Here is a 24954-nt window from a genome sequence, read left to right as displayed (position 1 = left end):
AATGTGTCCTATTAATTAGTTATCTATATTAAGAATATAAGTAGAAAATAATGTACAACTACATCAAGCAAAGTTTATGATCTTATTATGATATTCTAGTCACGGTTCATTATATGACTACTTTTATTCCTCGATATATTTAAAATTAATCGTATACATCAGTTCCGTTTAAGCACCTATAAATTAATCGTATACATGAGTTTCACCTTTTGTTCTCCGTTTCCTCACATTTCTCAGTATCTTTTGCTGTATATACAGCTTTGATTTTCGCAACACAGACAGCCTATGAGTTGCATGGGCCAAATGACAATTAAAAGCAACGAGACTCACTTTTCACTGTCGTATGTAGCCAAGATGCAAAATAAATAGTTGTTTCATACCAAGACGGTGCTACGAACAAAAATAATGAAATCAATTACGATAAGTAGCAGAAATATGTACTTTAACCTCGTTACATCATATTAACCGCTCATTACCAATCGAAAAGACCCTACAGTGCTGTCACTGGGTGGAAGGGGAGCCTTTGGAAGACGGGTATAAATCCTCTCCAGAATCAGTATGATCTTCTCATTAACTTGTGCCAATGTAAAATGTTAAGAACTTTAATTAATGCTGTCCGTCTCAAAAAAATGGCTATTCAATGAACGAGTTCAAGAAGCAAGAATTATGCAGCTAGCGAATTAGCTTCCCAGCAACCATGTTCAGACATATTACCAATCATAATGCAGAAAACTCTTGCAGATTTTTCTTGTCTGCTCTATCACCTTACCGATCATTTAGATGCCGGTGTCTCGCTATCTGACAGAATCCTCTCCATTTCCTCAAGATACGGCCATTTCTTCTTGCCATTTTTCTCATTCTTCACCTCCTGCTTTAAAAATAAATATAGATGTGAGTAGTTGAAACCGGAAAACGTGGCTGTCTTATTTAATACTAGCATTTATTCATTCATCACATACTTACAATAGTTGGACACTTGTATTATACGAAACACAACCTTTTCCATTTGAGGAACTGAAGATGCTGTCACAATCCTAACTAATTCTTAGTTGTACACATTTTTTAGGATGGTGACACTATGACAGTGAGCAAAGCAATCAAAAGATAAAACCCTATACTAAAAACAACAAACCTTCGCCGCCTTTTTATTTCCAAAAGTTTGATCTTGCAAAGGACCTTGGTAGGTACAACAGCCCTACAATGCAGGCCGAACATCTAGCTAAATTCTGTAATAGAAAAGATTCACAAGTCAAGCAAAGATAGCTCATGGTCAAAGGTCAAATGTAATCCTGTGCGCTAGTGATATTTCTAATGGGCCTAGAATGTTGAAGTTGTGTTGACAACCCGCTATCAAAGTCCCCATCCTTTAGATGAACCTTGTCCTCAAGGTTTATGGATGAAAGTCGTTGGTGGGTTATGGAATGGATTACAATTGGGGAGATTAGATGGTCAGTGAGTGACCCAGGGAAAAGATGTGGCTTCATCAGTATGGTTATTTGGGAATGTGTGGGTAAAGCGAGTGGATCATGCACGAGCTCAAAAAAAGGGGACATGTGATTTGGCTTATGAGCAAGGGCACATCGGTGGTGATAGGGAAGAAGTGGTGTTTAGTTCAAGGATTGGAAACAGTTGGATCAGAATTGGAGAGCGAAAGGTGTTATTCTCCAAGAGATTGATGATGAGGGGGAATGGGGTGGTGATATGGTCGAATGAGGGAAATGTGGAAAATGGGTTGATTTGAGGGTGGGTCTCACTTTTGAGTGTACAATTGCCAACAGCATCTACATCTTCCAGCTAGGTCATCATTGACTCTTTCTTAGTGCCACCTACTTCATCCCCTCCCACCCCATCACTTGAGTATGTTCTTCCCAATGCTCTTCTTAAAGTATATGCTCCTCTAGTAATCTTTCATCCCATTATAATGTTATAAGCTATCATCGATTGTCTCCATTCCTTTATATTTGTCTTTCTTCTATTTCTTGTGTGAATTCCTAAAATTGTAGGTGATGCTTTGGCTCACCCTAGCTACAGATAAGCTATGATTGTTGAACTGCATGCTTTTCAAAACAATGGAACTTAGGATCTCAGTCTTTGCCTACTGGAAAAGCATTGTTGGTTGCTATAAACGTTGGTCCTGGTGGCATTGTTGATCAACTTGAAAGCTCGCTTGATAACCAAAGGTTATACTCATATTGGGATTGGATTCTAGTGACACCTCTCTGTCGCCAAGATGACTTCAAGTTGGCTAAAGGTTATACTAAGTATTCAGATTAGACAACGGTGACACCTTCTATCCTGTCACCAAGATGACTTGTGTCTAATTATTCCTTGCCATGGTTGTTCTTTATCATTGGCCTCTTTATCAATTGGATGACAAGAATGTCTTCCATCATGGTGATTTGTTGTTGGAGGAAATTTATACAGAGCAACCCCTTGGTTTCGTTGCTTAGGGAGATTGGTATGTTGCTTTCGCAAATATCTACATAGTCTCAAGCAATATCCTAGGGTTTATGGTTTGGTAGATTCAATAAACATGTCCAATAATTTCATATGACTTGAGTCCAATTATTCCTTGCCATGGTTGTTCTTTGTCATTGGCCTCTTTATTAGTTAGATGGCCAGAATGTCTTTCGTCATGGTGATTTGTTGTTGGAGGAAATTTATATGAAACAACCCCTTGGTTTTGTTGCTTACGGAGATTGGTATGTTGCTTTCACAAATATGCACATAGTCTTAAGCAATCTCCTAAGGTTTATGGTTCGGTAGATTCAATAAAGTTCACAAACAATTTCATATGAATCAATCCAAGGCTGATCATTCAGTGTTTTATCGTCACACAACCATTGGATGTATTTACTAGTTAATGTATGTTGATGACATTGTTTTTCGAGGTAATGATCATCATGGCATCTTACAAATAAAACAACACTTATGTTGTCATTTTCAAACAAGAACAGAAACTCATACTTCTTAGAGATTGAGGTAGCACAATTAAACAATGGAATTGTCATTTCTCAAAGGAAGTATACATTGGATATTTTAGAAGAAATTGAACTAAGGAAGTCTAAGCTCATAAACCCATGGATCTAAATACCAAACTTCTACCTAGTCAGGAGGAGTCACTTCCTGATCCTTAGAAGTAAAAGATTGGTTGGAAATTGAACTACCATATAGTTACTAGTCCTGACATTTCCTTTGCAGTCAATGTGATAAGCTGGTTTCCAAATTCTCCATGTACAAAACATTGAAATGTAGTAATTCACATTTTGAAGTATATTAAGGTGCCCTCGGAAAAAGTTTGTTATATAGTCAAAACAACCACACTCGTGTTATGGGTTATTCATATTCATATTTGGTTGGATATCCTTTTGACATGAGATTGTAGTAGCAAGATCTAGTATAGAAGCAGAATATAAGACTACAACCTCTACCACCTATGAGCTTATTTGGCTCAAACAACTGCTGAAAGAATTGAGATTCAAGGAGTTCACACAAATGACTCTTATATGTGATTATCAAGTTGCCTAACATATTTCCTCAAATTCATTATTCCATGAGAGGACTAAACATATTGAGTTACATTATAACTACTCAATTTGTTAATTATAACTATCAATTATAGACGGATATCTTCACTAAATCATTGTGAGGTCCTAGAATTGGTTATATTTGTAAAAAGTTTGGTTAATAAAAAATAATTTGAGGGTTTGAACAGTACACAAATGGAGGTGTAAATGTGGTTGCAAAATATTGTGAGAACTATAAGTGTCCACTAAGATAGTGACCGGTAAACCTTCAAGAAATACTCCAAATTTGAAGATGTGAGTAGAAAGGGGTCATTTGGTTCAGTTATAATGCGGCCATCTAGTGGAGGAAGGATGGCAGAAGAAGAAAACTCATCCCCTAACAACAACAGAAAAACACTGAACAACCTTTGTGGCCAGAGTAGTATTTCTCATCACAGTTTCAACACAAATAGATTGCTCGCCTTTCTTGTAGTTAAGTTGCTGGTAGGCTCTTGATGGGTATGGGGTTGGGTGAGATAACTCTAGAGGTGGATGATGGGTTGGTTTTGCATGTGAGAGGAAAATGATTTCAAGGTTGTGGAAAAAAGGGAGATGGGCAAAAGGTTTTCTTTGGGAATCTTATATTTTGGATTCAACTGACTAACCAGCCCTAAAGCCTTAGAAATGGAAGTAGGTAGGAGAACATCTAATTCTCTTCCAATCTCAAGAATGAGTCCTAAATGAAACAATTTAAAATCATTTCCAGAGGGGGGCTCGTGACACAGTTACAGAGCTTTCCAAAAGCTGCTTGATAATATGTTATGGGGCCAAGATGAAACTTGAACAGTTCTGCCCCATGGTTGGCATAAGTAGAAGGGCCAAAATGCAGTTCCAAGGCATTGGTAATAGCGGCCCACTCAGTGAGTTGTTGGTTATGAACAAGATTTGTACAAGTTAAAAATGTCAGCATAAGGATTTGTTCCCCTTTCGACAACATCCAATGTAGAGGCTTCCTTAAACATAAACAACCAACAATTATGGAGGATTATTTCTAGGAACTGAATTGTTTGCTTTATAAGATTAACATGAAGTCACACAACTGAAGAAACAAACCTCGTATTTCTGTAACAACGATGTCCACAGAGATTTACACTGCCCGGGGCTTCTGCTGATCCCATTAGACAACAAATTCTGAGATATTTCTTCCCAGAGGGCCATTCTTCCTTTAACAACTTGAAATCGGTCATTCATTTCCCCACGCATGCCAATCAGCTTCTTAACTTCATCATGTTTCCATTTATTTCTTTTTGCTGATTTTGAAGATTTAGGTTCAGAATTTGATGTATTTACAGAATTGCATTCTTCGGTGTCTTCAGAACCACCATCCTTCAAAGGGGATGACTTCTCCATTTGTGGTACATAACCATTGTTAGCTTTAATTGACTTCTCAACTGGAGAGGATCCAACAAGTGGTTTAAAAAAATCGTCTGAAACCTCCGCATCAGACAAGTCATCCTCAACTCCACTTGAAATAGCTATGTCTTCAATAGGTAGTATACCACCTACATCAATTCGATCTGCACCAAATAATAGAACTACGGTGTAAAAAATTATATGATATAGACAAAAAATGTAGCAGAAAAATATCAGTTGAAATCACTAATACTTAGACCAAATATAGTAAAAAGGAAAAGGGAGACAATGATTGGGCGCATACCACGGAAGTTCACTGCATTTCAACACTGGTGGAATTAGTAATTAAAGCCTTTTGGAAGTTTTTGCTATTAATGTTTGGATTCATGGACATATGTATCAGGGTGGCGCGGCGAATGCGAGCTGGACCTATAATCCACAGGTTCCAGGATTCAAAATTTATGTTAACTATTATTTTTCTTCTTTATCATTTTCTTATTTAAAATTATTTAAATTCAAACATATTCAAACTGAAAATCCTTGATTTGATCCCTCTTCAAAAATTAAAAATATCTTCTCCAAATCGTAAACTTTATTTCTCTATGCTCCCCTCATAATTTATTTACGGGATCATACAGTAATTACCAACAATGAAAATAAGGTTAGGTCCAATATCTAACACAATAAATATAACTATTTATAGAAAAATCATCTTACACCAAACTTTCTCAATCACCATAACTATTTAATAAATCAATTAATTCATTTATTGATTTAAAAATACTAAGATTAAGTAAAACTTTATATTAAAGTTCATTCATACTACTTCTTATGCGACTAATGATCTTCCACCCAATCTCCTTAATTCCAACATATCTTCCGCACCTACTCGTATCACATAGAAATTATGAACTCTCTTTCATAATAAAATTTTCATACTTAAAATATCAGCTCCTAAAATTCCATACATAATATATATTAAGCCCGACAATTTAATATATTTTAAGCACAACAATAATTTGTATAACAGCTAAAATGAAATAATCTTTTCTTACAAGACAATTTTATTTGCTCAAGAAAGATTACAACAAAATCAAACATATCATAAATTCAATTAAAAATCAATAAAATTAATTTCTTAATTCAAATTCAACATAAATATCTTACTAAATAAAAACAATTCTACCAATAACAACTAAAATACATAATAATCAAATTTACTGCATATTTTACAAATATTTCCTTTCCAAATAATTTTCTTCTAAAACTACACCATGAACATAATTTCTTTCCATTTCTTACTATATTTTTTTTATACAAACCCATATAATAATTTCACTCAATATATCATATTATTTCATATCTTATAAAATTAAATCTTACAAAAATCAAATCCTAATAAACTGAACTATATATATAATTTAATGTATCAAAATAATAATACACCAGTGAAAACTCATGCATAATGCATGAGTGTTCACTTTTTTTTATGATAAAACAAATAATAAAATTATTATTATTACTAAAATTATAAATGTAAATTTAAATGACTTTTACAATTTTATTGTAGCTATATGTTTATTTTTATTTTTTTGTTGATATTTGTTTATTATAGGTTAAAATACTCCGTTGGTCCTCGTTTTTGTCGCAAAATCTCAATTTGGTCATCGTATTTTTATTAGTCTCAATTAGGTTCTCATTTTTGTAAATTAGTATCAATTAGGTCATTTCTGTTAGTAGAGAACCAACACCGTTAAGTAGGTGCCACGTGTCAGCTCCTCATTTTTTTGAATTTTTTGAATTTTTTTTAAAATTTTTAATTTTTTTGTAAAAATTTTTAAATTTTTTTTAAAAAAAATATGTATGCCACATGTCACATCTGTAGTGTGCCACGTGTCAAATTATTGTATGAATCTCAATTTAGTCCTCATATTTATTAATTGGATTTGAATCCTAAATTTTTTTAAAAATTTTCAATTTCAGGCACTCCAACTTTAGACCAAATTTTACTTTTATATAATGTTATGATTATTTTTATTAAAATTGATATTTTTTATTAAATATTTTAATAATATTAATTGTATTTAATATTAAAATTTTAAATATATTTATTTTAATTTGTTATAAAATTATTTTAAAATTTTACATTTGAATTTATAAAATTGTTATTTTTAAGCCAACTCTAAAATATTGTTGATATTGAATATTATACAAATATTTCAAGTATAAATTTATTAATCTATATATTTATAATTTTAAAATACAATTTAAATAAAGTTTAATGTAAAATATAAATTTAAATAAATTAAATATTGTTAAAAATATGTAATAGAAATATCGCTTGTAATAAAAGTATCATCATTACATTTCTAAAAATATTAAATTTGTTCTAAATTTGGAGCACATGAAATTAAGATTTTTTAAAAAAATTAGGGACTGAAATCAAATCAAATCAACAAAAATGAGGAAAACAAAATTTGTACACCAAAAGAGGAATTCCTCTTTATATAATAGTGTAGAAAATATATTCACTACATCCAAAGAATTTCAACACCATAAAATCAAAAAACCATTTGAATAATTTTAGGAATATCATTGTTAAGTAGTTATCAACCTCAATAACCATATATATTTATTTTTATCAAAAATGCATTTCCTCTCTTATTCATCCAGCCTCATTCTAACTTATTCTTCTAATATTATGGATCATATTTTTCTTTAACTAAATATTTTCTTATATTCCATATAAACTATCATCTTATCTCCTTAGGATTTTTGTCTGCTCAAAGATGCTTTCATCTTCTCTTGAATCTATTTTACCTTCTCATTAGTTTGTTCTAAGAATTTTGGTCTTAGTGACATGCTTTCCCCATCTTGATACCAACACAAAGTGATAGAGGACTATCCAAAGATTCCATACAAGAAGAACTTGAAGATGAACCTTTACAATTTAAAGGACCTATGACAAGGGCAAGGAGCACGAGATTGGAAGATCAAATCTATTGAAGGCTCTTGATGCTACAAGCAATCAGAAATTCAAAGTATATAAAGATTATAGCTTGGAGCACATTTGAAAGAGTTTTTAGGCAAATTAGTTTATGTTTTTAGACTTTGGATTTTCTTTTGGAAATTAGCTTTGTTATATGGTTTTGGGCTTTGGACTTTCTTTTATAAATTAGTTTATGTTTTTATGTTTTCGGGCTTGGACCTTCTTGTAAGGTTCTTAGGTTTTCTTAAACTTATGTGCCTATATATAGAGGTACCAAAAACTAATGTAGAGTCATATATTAAATTTGATTTCATTAAAGAGAGGATTCTTTTTGTTCTTGGCTTAGGTCTCTGGTTCTTATCAAAAATTAACATCTTTGTGGCGAATCTTCACTTGACTTATCAATCTGCTAGATTGCGGCATCCTTTATCTCTGTCTTATTCCACATTATTCTCTGATTTATTCACGTCGTGCCTCTTGAGAATTCAAATTCAGAAATGATTGTACTCTTTCTTGGATAGAATCGTATCACAAAGGAGTTATGCACTTCCTACCATACAGAGCTTAAAAAAGTATCTTTCCTATACTTGTGTAGGGTGCTATTGTAAGTAAACTCTATAAAAGGTAAAATTTCTCCCCAAGCTCCAAGGTGATCAAGGATACAAGCCAAGCCCACAACAGATCTTCAAAGGATTGTATAGTCCTCTCCAACTAACCATCCGTCTGAGAATGATAAACAGAACTCAAATTTAAATCGGTCCCCAAAGCCTCATGGACACTTTTCTAGAACCTAGAAATGAATCTTAAGTCTTTGTTAGACACTATGTTTGAAGGAATGCCATGCATCCTTACTACCTTTTTAATATATATGTGTGACAATCACTCTAGAGAATATCTCATGTTAATAGGTATGAAATGCGCACACCTTGTCAGCCTATCAACAATGACCCAAATATCATTGCAACCTTTTGTTGATCTTGGAAGATGAGTAACAAAGTCCATAGTAATATTGTCCCACTTTCATTAGGGATCTCTAATTGTTCTAACATCCATCTAAGTTCTTTATGCTCTACTCTTGCCTTTTGATATGTCAAGCAAGACGAAATATACATGACAACATCTTTCTTCATTCTTAACCCCCAGAAGGATTTCTATACATCTTAGTCAAACTAAGGCGTATGCTAAATTTGCTTTCATGACCTTCATCTAAAATCATCTTTTGCAATTCTTTATGATTGGACACACAAACTCTTCCTTTCAAGATCCATAAACTCCTATAGAAAATTCTAGACTCTCATGTTCCATTTGTTCCCGGATTCTAATCATCGAGATCTACTAATTGCCTTTCCTTAATCATAATAAGAAACTAGTTAGTTATGTTAAGCATGTCACAACACATATGATTTGATTAGATTTCCACTTTAATGTTCATGTCTCAAGACTTTTCTAACATCTCCAATTCTTTTACCATCATGCCAACTACATGAATCTTCTTTCTATTGAGTACATTTGTCACAACATTTGCTTTTTTGGAATAGTACATCAATTCAAAATCATGGTCCTTCAAGAATTCCATCCACCTTCTATCTCATGTTCAACTCTTTCTGATCAAGGAGATATTTCAAACTCTTATGATCATAAATACCTCAAACTTAGCTTGATCTCATGTTTCAAGCCCATATTGAATTTTTTTCATCTCTAGGTTTCAGTTGAGGTTTGACTATTGAATCTTGCTAAGGTTCCATTCCACCAAAACTCAACCTCATCTTTCAGCAAATGTATAGTAAAGGTCACCTTCCTCTCTTCATGACACCCATAGCCATGAAGATCTTCTCCACTTCTTGAATCCATTGGTCAGATACATCTGGATCATGGTTGTTATAGAATTGTACATGTTTCGAATGTATTGTGTATCTAATGCAGACCACACAATATGTATTTATACTATTTTACATAATCAATTATAATAAAAACATCTATTAATTAGGAATCAACCATCCTAATTCAAAATCATGGTCCTTCAAGAATTTCATCCACCTTCTATCTCATGTTCAACTCTTTCTGATCAAGGAGATATTTCAAACTCTTATGATCATAAATACCTCAAACTTAGCTTGATCTCATGTTTCAAGCCCATATTGAATTTTTTTCATCTCTAGGTTTCAGTTGAGGTTTGACTATTGAATCTTGCTAAGGTTCCATTCCACCAAAACTCAACCTCATCTTTCAGCAAATGTATAGTAAAGGTCACCTTCCTCTCTTCATGACACCCATAGCCATGAAGATCTTCTCCACTTCTTGAATCCATTGGTCAGATACATCTGGATCATGGTTGTTATAGAATTGTACATGTTTCGAATGTATTGTGTATCTAATGCAGACCACACAATATGTATTTATACTATTTTACATAATCAATTATAATAAAAACAACGGTTGATTTTCTAGAAATTTGTAACAGCTTATTACATTCTAACAGTTGTCACTAAATTAAGGAGGATGATTCCTCAAGAATTCGATAAACCTACATACTCAAGAGGGTGAGCTTGTTGGTTGACCCGCAACGCATTTGCATTAAGTTGATTAATAACAACTTGCCTATTCATAGCATCTCCTTGTTGAAATACATTAGCCATCCTTTCAATAGCTCTTGCTACTTGTCCCATATCAGATGAGGTAGTTGGGTTTGTATGAGCCATCTATAATTTACAGATGATTTAGAATACTATTTTTTTTAATATAAAAAAAAATAGCATTCTAATAAGAAGAAGAAAACAAATCTCCAAATAATCAAAAGCATATAATTATAGTTAATTTCACACAGCACACAAAACAAGACATTGGACCTTTCCCCTCAAGTCTTGTTCATAGAATACGACCAGCTCTTTCATGTACTTATATATGTGCACTAGAATCATCATTAATCTCTTAGTAAACACAAAATTGTAATTACTAGATAAGCTGAGTAACTTGAGTTATTCAGAAAATTTTCATTTGCATAATAATCTGCAAAACTTTTGGTGCCAAATCAGATGCTGCTCCTTTGGTGCTTCTGTTCTGCTTCTCGATTGCAGTAGTCCCTAATTTGTAGAATTTCAAGGTCTACAGCTCTCAATGCTCAAAAGGCCCTAATTCTCCCAAAACTTCAGCAGAGATCTCTCAATCGACCCTGCTTCATTTCTTCAGCCAACAATCTTAACTAGTGTAACTAATTAGTGGGTATCTATCACATTCTCGTTTAGTTGGAGGCAAATACGAGCATGACAGGTTATAAATGATAGTAGGGAATCAATAGTGATCAGCATTGAGATTAAGGAGAGACCTGGTCTCTCAAATACAAAGAGAAGGGGATTCTGCGTTATTATTGCTCTATCCTGTTTCTCAATCTCTGTTTCAGTATCCTAATGCATACTATTCAGAGATTGCTTGATCTATCAATAAACACTGCATTTTTTTGATTCAGTTCTGAATATGATCCAGTTCGTTTAGAAAAATGACTGCAAAGAAAGCATGCAAACATACAATTAACATGACCTATTTTAACCTTCATATAAATTGCACAATTGCACATAAACCAGACCTCCACAATTCTATATGTATTCTTCAAATGTAAATTGAGTTACCTCTTATTTGTGTTTTGGTTCTCTGATTTTCTTTCCCATGTCCATCCAGCACTTTTCTGAATGTTGGTGTCCCATCCACATGGAATTTTCCAGACAGCTTCGTCTTTATCTCGTTAGCAAGTACAGCTGCAGGATTTTCTACAGCAATGACAATAACTTCAGGCCGTTTGCCACTGTACTTCCTCACCATTTTTCTCAACACCTCAGACACAATTCTTTCCATATGAGCCAGTGGACAGCTTGCAGGGCAGCTTGAAAGGGCAGCATGAGCAGCTTTATGGAGTGCATCCAACAGCTTACCCTTGTCAAGCCACAGGCATCTTGTCGTAATTCTTATTTTTCCTTTTAAGGTGTTCTCAACCGGACTGTCTAAATTTTGTGGGCGAAATATTTCCATGCTGTAGAAAGATGAATATTAGCATGATATTAAACAAGATATACATGGGTTAGACTTAATTCAGAACATTAAACATTACCTAACAACTATGATGCCATCTAATGCAATTCTCATTCTTTCATCAATAAAGAGTTCACTTGATGTACCAAATGCTTTCTCTCCATCACTATACATCAACTGCATGAAAAAGTGGGAGGTAATCTCAAAATTATAAATTTCTAAAAACGAGATCACCAGAATCTTTTGGAGCCACCAACCTGGAAATTCTCTTTTCCAAGTGAAATAAAACCATTGGAAAGGACTCTTTTGTTTCTCAAATGAGAAACACCAAGCATCTCTCCATTCTTAATAACCTGGTGCATAAATCTCATCAGTTGCTTCAGCAGTTTATGAAATAATTCATATGCAATGCCTATCTAAATCTGGTTATTGACACTGGTAGCTCATGTATCACGAAGAACATGAACAAAGGCAACCACTCACAGTTGTGTGTCGAATGCCAGTTGATTTTCCAAGTAATTCATGTTCCTTCAAGAACAAGAGTTCTCCATGTATGGGTAGAAAATGCTGTGGCTTCACAATTCTAAGCACTTCCTCCTGCAGAAATAATTGCCATCTTCAGTAATATGCCAAATCAAAGACAAACCATACAGGGTAAAACAGTGTCATATAAATAATTGACAGGAATTCATATAAAGAAGACAAATCTTATAAATAATTAACTGAAAATGTGTCATGACAAAGTAACTAGTTTGGCAAGGCTTGATTATCCATGTGACATTTAGTTAAAACAGTGTAGAGAAAAGACGCAAAAAGATAGAACAATTTGAAAAGCAACTAAGTCTATGTAATTTAAAAATTTGGGATATTCTTCATTTTTTAAATTTTTTGTAGAAAACAATTATTTAGTGATGTTGAATAATGCAATAAAAACGTTACCAATTCTCCACGGTACCCATGTCCAGATGTGTGCAGACATTCATTCTTCCCCATAATTATAGTTGATCCAATATCTGATATGCGGTTTAGCATTTCCATAACGCGAGACTCGTTGCCAGGGATAACCTAATAGTGATACAAAAACAAAGGATAGATTAATAACACATTACTTTTGGATAGAAATTTTCAGAATTATATTTATGATTCATGCAGGGAAAATAATTCAGAAATTGTTACAAGAATGAATCAAAATTTAAAAGTAGAAACAGTAAATTGTAAGTTCGAATAATATATTGGTTAATTAGCAGATAATATTTTTTCTTTGCCACCTTTCTAAGATAGGTTTAAAAAATAGTTATATTATTTATCAGAATTTAAGTGTTCATAAACAAGCTTTATTTATACTGGACATGCTTTAGACAAATCAAAATGTAAAATACCTAGTGTGGGTGTCATACCTTGGCTGAATACAACACAATATCCTCCTTTGTCAGCTTGAAAGAATGACTACTTCCATAAGATGCAAGATTTAAGGCAGCACGTGGTTCTGCCTGACACAATAGCATAAATTTGGTCAAATCTCATAAACTTGATCAGTCAATGGAGCTAGACAATCTAAAGACCTTAAAAGGTTCTTACTTGAGACCCCGTTGTAACAATTAGCAAATCTTTTGGTGCATAAGCATCAATATCCTCCGCTTTCACCTTTGTAAAATAAGATATAATTAATAGCAGGCAACATGTATGTGACTTGTAGAAGCTCTTACAAAAGCCAGGATATACAACTCGGTTGCAGAGAAAATAAAAACTAACTGCTGGTGCAATAGTACAAAGGAAGGCCAACTAGGTCCAAGGTCCAAGTGAAACAAAGCAAAACCTAGAGCTGGCTATTTGCCTACTTGAAAATTGCAATGATTTCCACTAACAACCTAATCGATAATACAATACCCTCCAACGTCCAGTTTCCATCTGCTAATCACTTAAGTCATATCTCAACATACTTTATAAAAATAATAGAAAACAATCCAATTATCAAATACCATTAAAAGAATGAATTAGGAGGAATAACAGATAAAATAGCTGCTTTGCAGATAAAGAAAAAAAACAGGTAAATTAGCTGAAAGTTTATTACCAAAGTAGATGGATCAATTGGAGCTTTTCCATCCTTCCAAGCTGCATCTAAATATGTTCTTAGCGACATGCCAACAAATACCTGATAGTATAGACACGAAACTATAGTGCAAACACTTGTTTATCGATTATATGAACTTGTTTGTGAGAACAACGAACATACCAACTTTCTACCAGTTAAATCAGCAGCAGCTTTCACACTTCCAAGACGATGTATATTTGATGCAAACTGGGTCGTTATAACACGTCCTTTAGCAGCTGAAATATTCCTCAACAGTGCATCTGCCACAACAGATTCACTGGTTGTCCTTCCAGGTGAGAGTACATTTGTTGAATCACTCATCATCTGAAAAGAAAAATCCAAAGCACCGTTTCCTTCTACCCTTTATCCATATTAAAGAAAAGAAGAAAGGCTACATATATTTGTCATAACCAGGCATACAGTGGAAAAATTAAAAAAAAAAAAAAAACAACACAGTCTAGCATTTGTGCTCAACCTACAACAAATTGCAGACCTATATCCATGGGAAAAAATAAAGATAGAGCTGATATCCTTATTAGGTCAGGTCAAACATTAGGTCAACCCCAAAACAAATAAAAGCCACTTACAAACATAGTTGAATTAAATAAAAAAAGAAGTTAAACTTTTGGTTGGTGTAGGTCAATCGGTATCCTTGAAAAAAATAAAAAAGTTACTGATAAGACCACAACTGGAAACTTCTAAAAAGCAGAAAGATATTATCCTTTTGGGCACATCTATGAGCACAATACAGATCATGAGAGCCAGATTCACCATCAAAGGACTATTTATGTGCCACAGAGAAACATCATAATAATTAATAGATAAAGGAGGCTCACCAAGGTGACTCCTTCTTTAGAGAGTTCCTCTAGAGCTTCACGATCAAAAACTTTACCATCTAACGGGTTTTCATCAATCTGTTGAATCAACAAGCTCAGCAACAGGAGATTCAAGGCAGAAGAGAGGGACAATGCATTATAAAATGAAGTAAATAGTAACCTTCCAATCCCCAGTGTGAAGAATGGTACCATCAGAACATCGGAGCACTAGGCCACAGCAATCAGGAATAGAATGAGTCACTGTGATAGGCTCTATTTCAAATGGCCCAGCCATAAACTTCTTCCTCGTTCTAAAAACTTTCAGTCGGGATGGAACAAAAATACCATGATCCTTCAAACGCTTCCTTATAAGCTGTTACAAAGAAAAAGTTTCACCTCTGAACTGTAATGAATAAAATAAGCAATCCAAAGGATAGAACTTTGACAACTAAACTGTGTCACGAATTTTGTTAATAATATTAATACAGTGGCTCAAAGTTAAGAGTTCAAGAATTAGTCAGTCAACTTGAAGTTCAAAATATGTTAACACTAAAATCCTCCTATCACCTTTATGGCAGGTTATTGTTGATTCATTTGACAAAACAAATGAAAAGCAGCACGTTACCGAAAAAGTAATAAGACCATAAAAGACTTTTTCTTACCTCCATGGTAAAGGATGACGCAAAAATTGGTGTATGAGAATCTAATGCCGGGATGACCTGATGGACCAAATCAAAGTTAAATCAAGACCACATGTAAATCATTAAAGAAAATGGCAGCAAAAATTCTTAAAATATATAATAGAATAATAAACTAGATTAAATGTTAGAGAAATAGATAGAGTACAAGAAAACAAAGTAAAATCAGAATACTTTATATTATAAAAATAACTCATTAGATTTAGAAGAAAGGAAAAAATGGAGAACTTAAACAATCATATACCACGGAAGATTTGTAAATATGAATGCTTTAAATTACTGTCAATCTTACAAGCAAGGAATATACACCCAGTAATTTGCAAAAAAGTGCACTCAAATACTACATTTGTGATAAGACATATGTCAAAGCTTGTAAAAGAGTACACTACAAATAGTCAATATACGTATCCATGAGCCCAAGTTAGTCCTTAAAACCTACTATAAAGCCACTGATCAGAGAACTAATTTATTGAATGGTGGTATGTCTTCTTGAGGCTCATTGCATTACCTTTCAATTGTCATAGCATGGAAGCAAAGGCATCTACTATTGATTTATTCATTAAACTAAGGATGCTTCTCTGATCTCAGCCTCAGTTTTTTATGGTACAATGTATCAAACAGGGGGCATTATATCTCATTACAAATATGCAAACTGATATATAGGAATCTATCAAAGAGAACTGGTTGACAAAGAGTATTTTTCAAACTGGCAGTTCCTAGGAGAAGAAAGCATTACCCAAGGCAATGCACCAATATGATCTTCATGACCATGTGTTATAATAACTGCTTCAATTTTGTGTCTCCATTTTCTTATAAACGTTGTATCAGGTATGATCTTCTGGACCCCAAGCTCATCATAGCTGAAATATGCAATCCATGCATAAATCAAGGTCAGTTCACCTATAAAGAAAAATAAATCAGAGCAAACAACAATCATGCAGTGGCATTTTGATTGTGACTTTAAAGAGATTTTTGAAATTTCAAAATGTTCTCGACTGTGGGATCCATTCCAACTTTAGTTAGTATTTATATTTTAAAGTCTTTCATAAGAAAATGTCATGCAACAATTCAAACTATTAGCGGGCTAAGTATATTCTTTTCTTCGTGTACCATAAATACGCAGAGAAGAGGATGAGGATGGATTGTAAGACATACTCTGGAAACATGACACCAGCATCAATAAGGATATAGCGATCATAGTTGCCAACAAGCATGCAATTCATCCCAATTTCACCCAACCCACCAATGGGAAGAACTCTTAGGGGTGGCCCATCCCGTCCTTCATAAAATTCCTCCATCTTGCGTTGAACAGAATCTTCCATGCTTTTTCTAGGACCTTCTATCCTTCTCGATCTTTTACGCAGAACTTTAGGTCCATCCGTATCTACAAAATCAAGCAGTATAAACCGAACTAGTCGAGAGAAAGAAAAAATAACCATGCATAGGATTAAAATTACAGGTAAAACGAACAAACAGAAAGTTAATCACTATATAGTGCAAGGAAGAGAAACGAAACAAAACAATAATTTAATGTCTATTTGTATAAACTTATCTATATAAAAATTTCTTGACAGGAAGAAAACAAGAAGGATATAAGCACTTCTTTAGAGAAAGAAAACAAGAAGAAAAGACTACATAAATTTTTCATAAGTTAAAATATACGTATAAACTAATTTATTAATTTATAGAAGTTAGCCGATACTAGTGTTTTAAAAAGATAATTTATTACTTATGAGAAAAACTTTTCTTTACTGTTTTCTTACATTCATCTTCAAGAATTTGTAGAAGTATTTATGAAAGAGTTTATCTCAAAACAGAACAAGACATGTTTTAAGTCAAATCGGCAGAGTGATGGCTACAGTGTCACTCGTTTAAAAACCCAAATCCTATCAAAATCACTTTCAAATGTGGTAGTGGTGCCTCGGAAGCTTCATTTCAAACATTACAAATCCTAGCTAAAATAGAACGATGTGAGGAGGAACAAGAATTCAATTAGAAACACGAAATATCCCACTCAATACGGTGAAGCCTTAATTGAAAAAACTCAAAAGAACCGCATCCATTCTATCAAGGTTTGGTGAAAAATAAAAAGATGATTACCATGGATGGAAGAAGAAGAGAGAGAGCAAGAAAGAGAACGGCGAGTAGGGTAAGGGCGGTGGCGGCAACAGAAGGTGTGAGGACAAAGAGAAAGGGAAGTGCAAGAGGCCATTCTGATAAGAGGAAGAAGAAGAAGAGAGTGCAGACTTGATAGCATAAAACCCTAATAATGTAATGTTCAGAGGGTTTTGCAGGGAGCTGCTTCTGCTCTTTCTCTAACTCGAGAGTTCGAAGCGGGAAAGAGATACATGCTCACTCTATTACACTCTAATCAGTTTCGTTGTTTCCGAAATATCTTTCTTATCGCTAAGGGTTTTTTCTTCCTAGCTTAGCGACACCGGTTGGAACGTGTCTTGAAACAAAATATTTTAGGACCACACGTGTGGCACAGTGTCAAGGTACATAATATTTTTCACCTTTTTCTTTGACCAAATTGCCCCTCTTTTTAAATCCAATTATAATGGTCTAAATGCTAACCACTCTTTTTAATTATGATTTTGTTTCATCGTTGCATTTCAGATTGCGTTTGGTCTGGTTGAGAATAGAAGAAAGAAATTAATTTGGAAAAATAAATAATCTTTTTTGTCTGAACTCTAAATGAAACTGGATTGAAAAAGTAAAAGTAATTTGATTCGTTTTAGGCAGTGGAAAAACTTGTTGATGAAATCTGGAAGGGTTATACCTTTTATTAGATGAATAAAAAGACGAGTATTTATTTAATTTGTAAAAGTTAATTTACGAGCATTTAAGCTGTCAATAATTTTTTTAAGAAAATAAAAGAAAACATAAAAGGAGGATAAAAACACTTAAGAAGGGTAACGTGTCTAATAACATTTAGAAGATAACAAAAATATGTATATATTGTTTTAACGTTCCACCGAAAGAAACAAAACAGCAAATAAGTTTAATATTTGCTATTCACACGTGGAATGATATGTTGTAGGTGTTTTGAACATTCATTTCAAACTATAAAGACATTAATGTAAGTTTTACACTATATCTCAAAATATCACAAAAAATAGCATAATGAAAAAAATATTCTCTTTAACTTTTTAGTTCTTGAAGCAAGGTACTCCTAACCTAATAATAATAATAACTTTTTATTCTTATTGCAATTAAATTAAAGTTTTAATTATGTCATTAATCCTCATTTTTGTTTTAAAATATTTGATTTTGTCCTTTTTTTTAGAAGTCTCAATTAGGTCTCCAATTTTGTTAAATGGTATCAAAGATGTCTTTTTCTATTAAGCTGGGATAAACGTTGTTAAGTGAACAGTGAGAACATGGTTATGTGTGTTGAAACAGTGACAAAGACCATTAACAGCAAAGTAATTATTGGCGTGGTCGACAAATAAAATGTGATTTAATATTTAAAATTAATTTTGAAATTAGGGTTTGTGTAAATAAAGCAAATTGGGGATTCTATTAGTAGAACAAGAGTTGCAACATGACCTTCTTCTAAAACTCAAGCAATTTCACACCAATGCAATTTTGGATTTGCCTGCATTCTCCTGAAAGTTTGTTCAACCTTTGCTAGCACCTCAATCTCTTTGCAAAACTATGTCGTAGTAAATTTTTTCATTTTCTTCACTTTCCTCTCCATCTTTTTCCACCTATACTCCCACCCGGACCAATTGAAATAATTTTGAGTTGGGTTATGAACAAAATGTTCAAAACAATGATAATTTGGATCCACGCATTTCTTACCCAACCTAGCCACCAAGCGTGCAAGAGATTGAAAGTTATGAAGTGTCTCATCATTCCAAGTTCCATCAAGTAATCATCATTGTCAAGCACCACCATTTTGACTCCAACTGAATTCACAATCCCTTCCCTCAAACTCAATATTTCCCTATCACTCAAAGACTGCCATAAATTAACAACCTTTAACACCAACCCTATAACTTCCAATGCCAAAATTCCCACCATTGCCTTGTTATTCGATAAGGCACTCTAGCGAGAGACTACTACAAAGAACTAAACCATGACCCGTTCACCGTTTCACCCCCTATCGGCACTCAATTCCCCAATCTAATGAATTCACCTAATCAACAATCTTAATGCACACTTAATCAGTATCTTGTACACCATCAAATCCACTAACTCAAATTAGAAACCTAAACTCACAAGATCAAGAACAAACCTAAAACTCACAAGGTCAATAACAAACCATATACAACAAAGTCCAAATCATGGATTAAGACGGTAATATTTGCATAATAAAGAAGAACATAAACAAAAGGTGAGAAAAAAACCTAGCCCCCAATTGTCATCTTGGTCATGAATAAGTCAGAACTAAGAGGTCAATATAGATTTATTCAAACTCACATGAGGGAATACATGAGTCTTAGAGGGTCCAAAACCAACAATTCAAAATTCAAAATTTGTGTCCCTTTTATTCTCACTAACAATGACCTAATAAGACGTGAAGGAAAATAGCATGGAGGGAGAAAAGAGAACATTCAAAGTTGAAAATGAAGATGAAGAAGAATTCCCCAAATTCATGATTGACCAAAACGAAGGAGAAAAAGATGAATGTTTTTTTTTTCACAATTTAGGGATTCAAATATACCATGACACATATTTTTGCCAAAAATTAAAGATTTTTCCACTGTATTCAAAATCTAACTATTACACAAATCCACCTTAACAACCACAAATGTCGTTTACCACAACTTAAAAGAAAAGGCATCTTTAATACCATTTAACAAAATTAGGGACCTAATTGAGACTTCTAAAAAAGAAAGGACCAAATTGATATTTTAGAACGAAAATGGGGACCAAAGAAATAATTAAGCCTTAATTAAATTATACTACTAATATTCATTTTCACATGTGAAAACAAGACGAATGTCTTTGAATATTATTTACAAATTACTTATTTTATTGTCATTTTCAATACAACTAAATAATGGTTAATATTTGATGCTCATTTGTATAAAGTGAAGGGTTAGTTAACTAAAAGTATGATGTTATATAAAGTCCCTTCATTTTCATTTTCATTTTTCTCTTTCATTTTTCTATTCTTCTCTTTCTTCTCCTTAAAGTTGCCCCATATTCACATGTGAAGATTGATTTGAGGAAGAATAAGAGGATGAATTTAAGTGGATTAAAGGCTGAAGTTTGTGTTGTTCACTTCAAGAGATTTAAAGGTGAAAGTAAGTGGGTTTATAAGTAAAGTTTTTGAAAATTTGTGAGTGATTTGATAGATGTGATAGATTAAAATTTAAGTTTAATAGAAAAAAAAACAATATTACCAAATTGTCCTTGATTTTAAAAGTAATTTAAAATTATAATAAGATAAGTCAGATTTATTTTAGAAAAAATATTAAAATAAATAAATTAAGATAACTTATTTTAATAAAAATTATTTATTACAAATTTTAATAAAAAAATAAAATTAATAATTACTTTTTAAACTTTTTTATAACAATTTTAAAATTTTGATATTAATTATTTTTGTAAACATACTTTTAAAACCTATATTTTTACATTATTGTCATAATTAAACTGAAAAATAAACTGAGAGCATAATTGTAATCAACTTGATATCCCCACAGATCATGGCATAGGAGAGAGAATTAGAAAATAGAGGAATCCCCGTTTTCTTCCTCCACCTCAACTCCGCTGAAGTGAACAACTAGAGATGGCAAATAAACTCATCCCTGTGGGTATTGCCCGAACCCGTCCCCGTTTTGACGGGGAATCCCCACATTGACTGGGTATGGGTATGGGTATGAGGAATCTCCGACTTTTTCAATTGGGTATGGGGATGGGTATGAGGATGTACATATCCCCGCCATATTACCCGTCCCCGTTTAAATTATTAAAATATTCCTAATTAATTAAATAACCATATATATATATATATATATATTATTTATTCTAACCATATATATGAAACTCATTCACAATTCAATTATATTATTGTTGACAAAAAGAAGAAGATGAACATCTTCCTCCAAAAAGGAGTTTTGATGATGATGATGACTTATGTAGAAGTATGGAAGACTTGATGATGATGCATGGAAAAATGTTGAAGACTTAAAAGAATGCTTCGATTCAAGAGATTAATTGAAGACTTAAGAGTTTAGTTGTTTAAAGTCTTGTAATATGTGTACATTATTTAAGATAGTTAAAATAGTAGGTCAAGAGTCAAAAGGCAGAACCCAAACAACAGAGCACTGAGAGAAAGTCTTATTTTTACAAAATGCACTGTGATAATCGATTATCACTTATGATAATCGATTATCATAAGTTTTCTTTTAAATTTTTCAGAAACTGCTCTGAAATAATCGATTATTTCAGAGGATAATCGATTATCAGTGCGAAACAATGTTTTTCAGAAACTGCTCTGGAATAATCGATTATCTATGACAGTTGTGACTTAACCTTTCATATTCTTAACATAATTTCTAAATAGGCTTCTATAAATAGAGTGGTAGGCTTCCATTGTAAAAAAACAGAAGTTAGAGAAGTCTGAGTACTTGAGAACTCTCTGTGGGAAGGCTTTGAAAAACCTAGTGTGGGTAGAGCGATAACTTTCATCAAGTGGGATCTTGAGGGATTGAGTGCTGCTGCTGTTGCTAGGAGAAGCCGATCATCCTTTGTGGGATTTAAAGGAGGTGTTCATTCCTTGTGTGATTCAAGGAAGGTGTTTTCATCCCTTGTGGATTTCAAGGGAGGTGTCTTCATCTCTTGTGTGATTCAAGAGAGGTGTTTTCTAAACCCTAATCTTTCTTATCATTGATTGTAAGTTTGGTTTATTTTAGTGATTTAGTTAATCTCGTTTTTGAAAGATTAACAACTGGACGTAGGGTCTTTTGATCCGAACCAGTATAAATACTTTGTGCAATTTTCTCTTCTCTACTCTCTTTATTTTATTGTGTTTATTAAAATAAAGGAAAGATTTTTAATTGATCTTTGATACAAAAAGGGAAAATATTAAAAGCACAATTTTTATTAAGAACCCAATTCACCCTCCTCTTGGTTGTTGTCCACACGCTCAAACATTCCGCTGCGCGATACCAACAATTGGTATCAGAGCTTGCTTTGATAGTTATTCAAAATTTTCGAAAATGGTTAGACAAAATCAAACCTTTGCCGAGGGCGCATCTATCAACAGACCTCCTCTATTTACTGGTGAAAATTATCCTTTTTGGAAAGTTAGGATACAAATTTTTCTGGAATCTGTTGATAGGGTATTTGGGATGCTGTTTTAAATGGTCCATTTGTTCCTGTTAATATTGTAAATGATGTGCAGGAACCAAAGCCATTCTCGCAATGGACAGCAGACGAAAATAGAAGAGCCCAATATGATGTAAAAGCTAGAAATATAATTTCATCTGCCTTAACCCTAGATGAGTTTTACAGGATCTCAGTATGCACCAGTGCACAAGAAATGTGGGAGATTTTACGAGCAACCCATGAAGGAACAGATGATGTTAAGCGTGCAAGGAAGAACTCATTAATTCAAGAATATGAGATGTTTCGAATGCAACAAGGCGAAACCATTTATGATGTGCAAAAGAGATTCACCCACATCGTTAATCATCTCTGGGTTAGGTAAAAATTTTGATATAGATGAATTAAATATTAAAATTTTGAAATCTTTGAACAGGACATAGCAGCCAAAGGTTACGGCGATCACTGAATCTCAAAATTTTACAACAATGTCCATGGCGGCTCTTTTTGGTAAATTGAGAGAGCATGAACTTGAACTTGGGCGTTTAAATGAAGAAGAGGACCAAAGAAGGAAAAAGAACATAGCTTTCAAATATGAGATTGTAAAAAGCAAAAGCCTCAAAGAAGATGATGACTCTGATGATAAGAATATGAGTCTAATGATAAAGAAGTTCACAAAGTTTATGAAGAGCAATGGCAAAGGTCATCACAAAAGGTATAAAAACGAAAACCAAAACTTTGTTTCAAATTTCAATTGCTATGGATGTGGTGAAACAGGTCACATAAAAGCGGACTGCCCAAATGCTAAAAAGGGTAAAGAAAAGAAGGGCAAAAAGGTTTTCAAGAAAAAGAAATGGGAGGATAACGTTTCAAGTTCTTCTTCAAGTTCTTCTTCAAGCTCATCCAGCTCTAGTGAATCTGATGAGGAAGCAAATCTATGTTTGATTGCTGAACATGACTCTTCTGACAGTGAGGTAAGTTCTTGTAGTAATGACAATGATTATGATTCTTTGTATGATGCATTTCAACAACTACTTCATAAATCTAGTAAGTTAGATGCTGCTCACAAGAAATTAAAATATGATTTTAAGGAGTTACAAAGTAAGTTTGAAAAATCTCTTGAAGAAGAAGAAATTTTGAAAAATAAAATTTCAATTTTAGAAAATAAAGAGACTGAAATTATTGAATGTGCATCTTGTAAAAGCTATATGTTTGATTTAAATATTCTAGAAAAACAACTTGAAGATGCATTAGAAATTAAAAGTGTTAAAAAGCCTAATTTTAAGAAAAATGATTTAAGTAACAATAAGCAAGCTCCTAAGAATAAGAATAAAAGAGCCCATAGGGTATGGGTAGAAAAAGGTAAACCTTATTCTAGGAATATAAATTGTGTAACATGTTTTTATTGTATGCTAAAGGGGCACACTTCAAATAAATGTAGAATCAAACATTTTGATGTCCCTAATGGAAGATATGCTTGGATTCCTATTATAAAGTAACATGCCTCTAACCTCAAAGGACCCAAAGAAGTTTATTGGGGACCAAAATTTTATTGTTCTCTATCTCACAGGTTATTTAAAAAAAAAAAATCAAGAAAGTCCCTTTGGATGTTCAAAGATCTAGTATATTTATCAAACTTTTGGTATCCTGGTGAGTTATATGATTTTATAATGGGTTTGAGAATATTAGATATGTGAAAAAGTGGTAAAAATCATTAATTTCAGTGTTTTCCGAAAAACTCTGCTGTGATAATCGATTATCTCAGGTGATAATCGATTATCAGTAATCGATTATCTCAGGTAATAATCGATTATCAGCAAATCTGGAAATTTTTGTTCATGGGTATGAACCAATAATCGATTATCTTAAGCTGATAATCGATTATCTTGCATAGTAGGACACATATTTTCAAATTTTTTACCGTTTGAGTGAGCTTTTCAAAAATTTAGACCATGAGCAACAACTAGGTACTTCGTAAATGCAAATTAAACGTTGGAGTTCATTTTGTTAATATAACATTTCCTTCTTTAAACCCATATTTTTTAAATCTTTAGAGTCTCTCTTTCATTTAGGGGGAGTCTTTGATTAAGGGGGAGTATTTGTTCTTGAAATGTTTGTATCAAAAAGGAGAAATATT

General features: G+C 33.1%; 1 protein-coding gene across 6 annotated transcripts; it reads right to left on the bottom strand.

Annotated features, from left to right (window-relative positions):
- Positions 1 to 355: 355 nt before the first annotated feature.
- EMB2746 (RNA-metabolising metallo-beta-lactamase family protein) lies at positions 356 to 17932 on the bottom strand. 6 transcript variants are annotated; one of them, XM_028063921.2, is made up of 18 exons: positions 17634 to 17928; positions 16689 to 16917; positions 16270 to 16393; positions 15498 to 15554; positions 15017 to 15208; positions 14857 to 14934; positions 14162 to 14344; positions 14000 to 14080; positions 13507 to 13572; positions 13326 to 13418; positions 12868 to 12993; positions 12412 to 12525; positions 12186 to 12281; positions 12008 to 12105; positions 11532 to 11929; positions 4620 to 5083; positions 770 to 871; positions 356 to 574 (listed from the first exon to the last, which is right to left on the bottom strand). In XM_028063921.2, the coding sequence occupies exons 1-17, from the start codon at positions 17788 to 17790 to the stop codon at positions 773 to 775; spliced, it is 2655 nt and encodes an 884-aa protein (XP_027919722.1). In that variant the 5' UTR covers positions 17791 to 17928; the 3' UTR covers positions 356 to 574; positions 770 to 772. The 6 variants fall into 6 exon arrangements, with proteins under 6 accessions (XP_027919722.1, XP_027919724.1, XP_027919721.1 ...); XM_028063923.2 differs by having other exon boundaries at positions 770 to 868; positions 17634 to 17926; XM_028063920.2 differs by having other exon boundaries at positions 356 to 871.
- Positions 17933 to 24954: the final 7022 nt, after the last annotated feature.

This window comes from Vigna unguiculata, chromosome 3, assembly GCF_037176805.1.
Source record: "Vigna unguiculata cultivar grain cowpea cultivar isolate G323 ecotype 2 chromosome 3, ASM3717680v1, whole genome shotgun sequence".
Lineage (NCBI taxonomy): Eukaryota > Viridiplantae > Streptophyta > Magnoliopsida > Fabales > Fabaceae > Vigna > Vigna unguiculata.
Note: the sequence above shows the minus strand (reverse complement) of the source record. Positions and strands in the feature narration are given on the sequence as shown.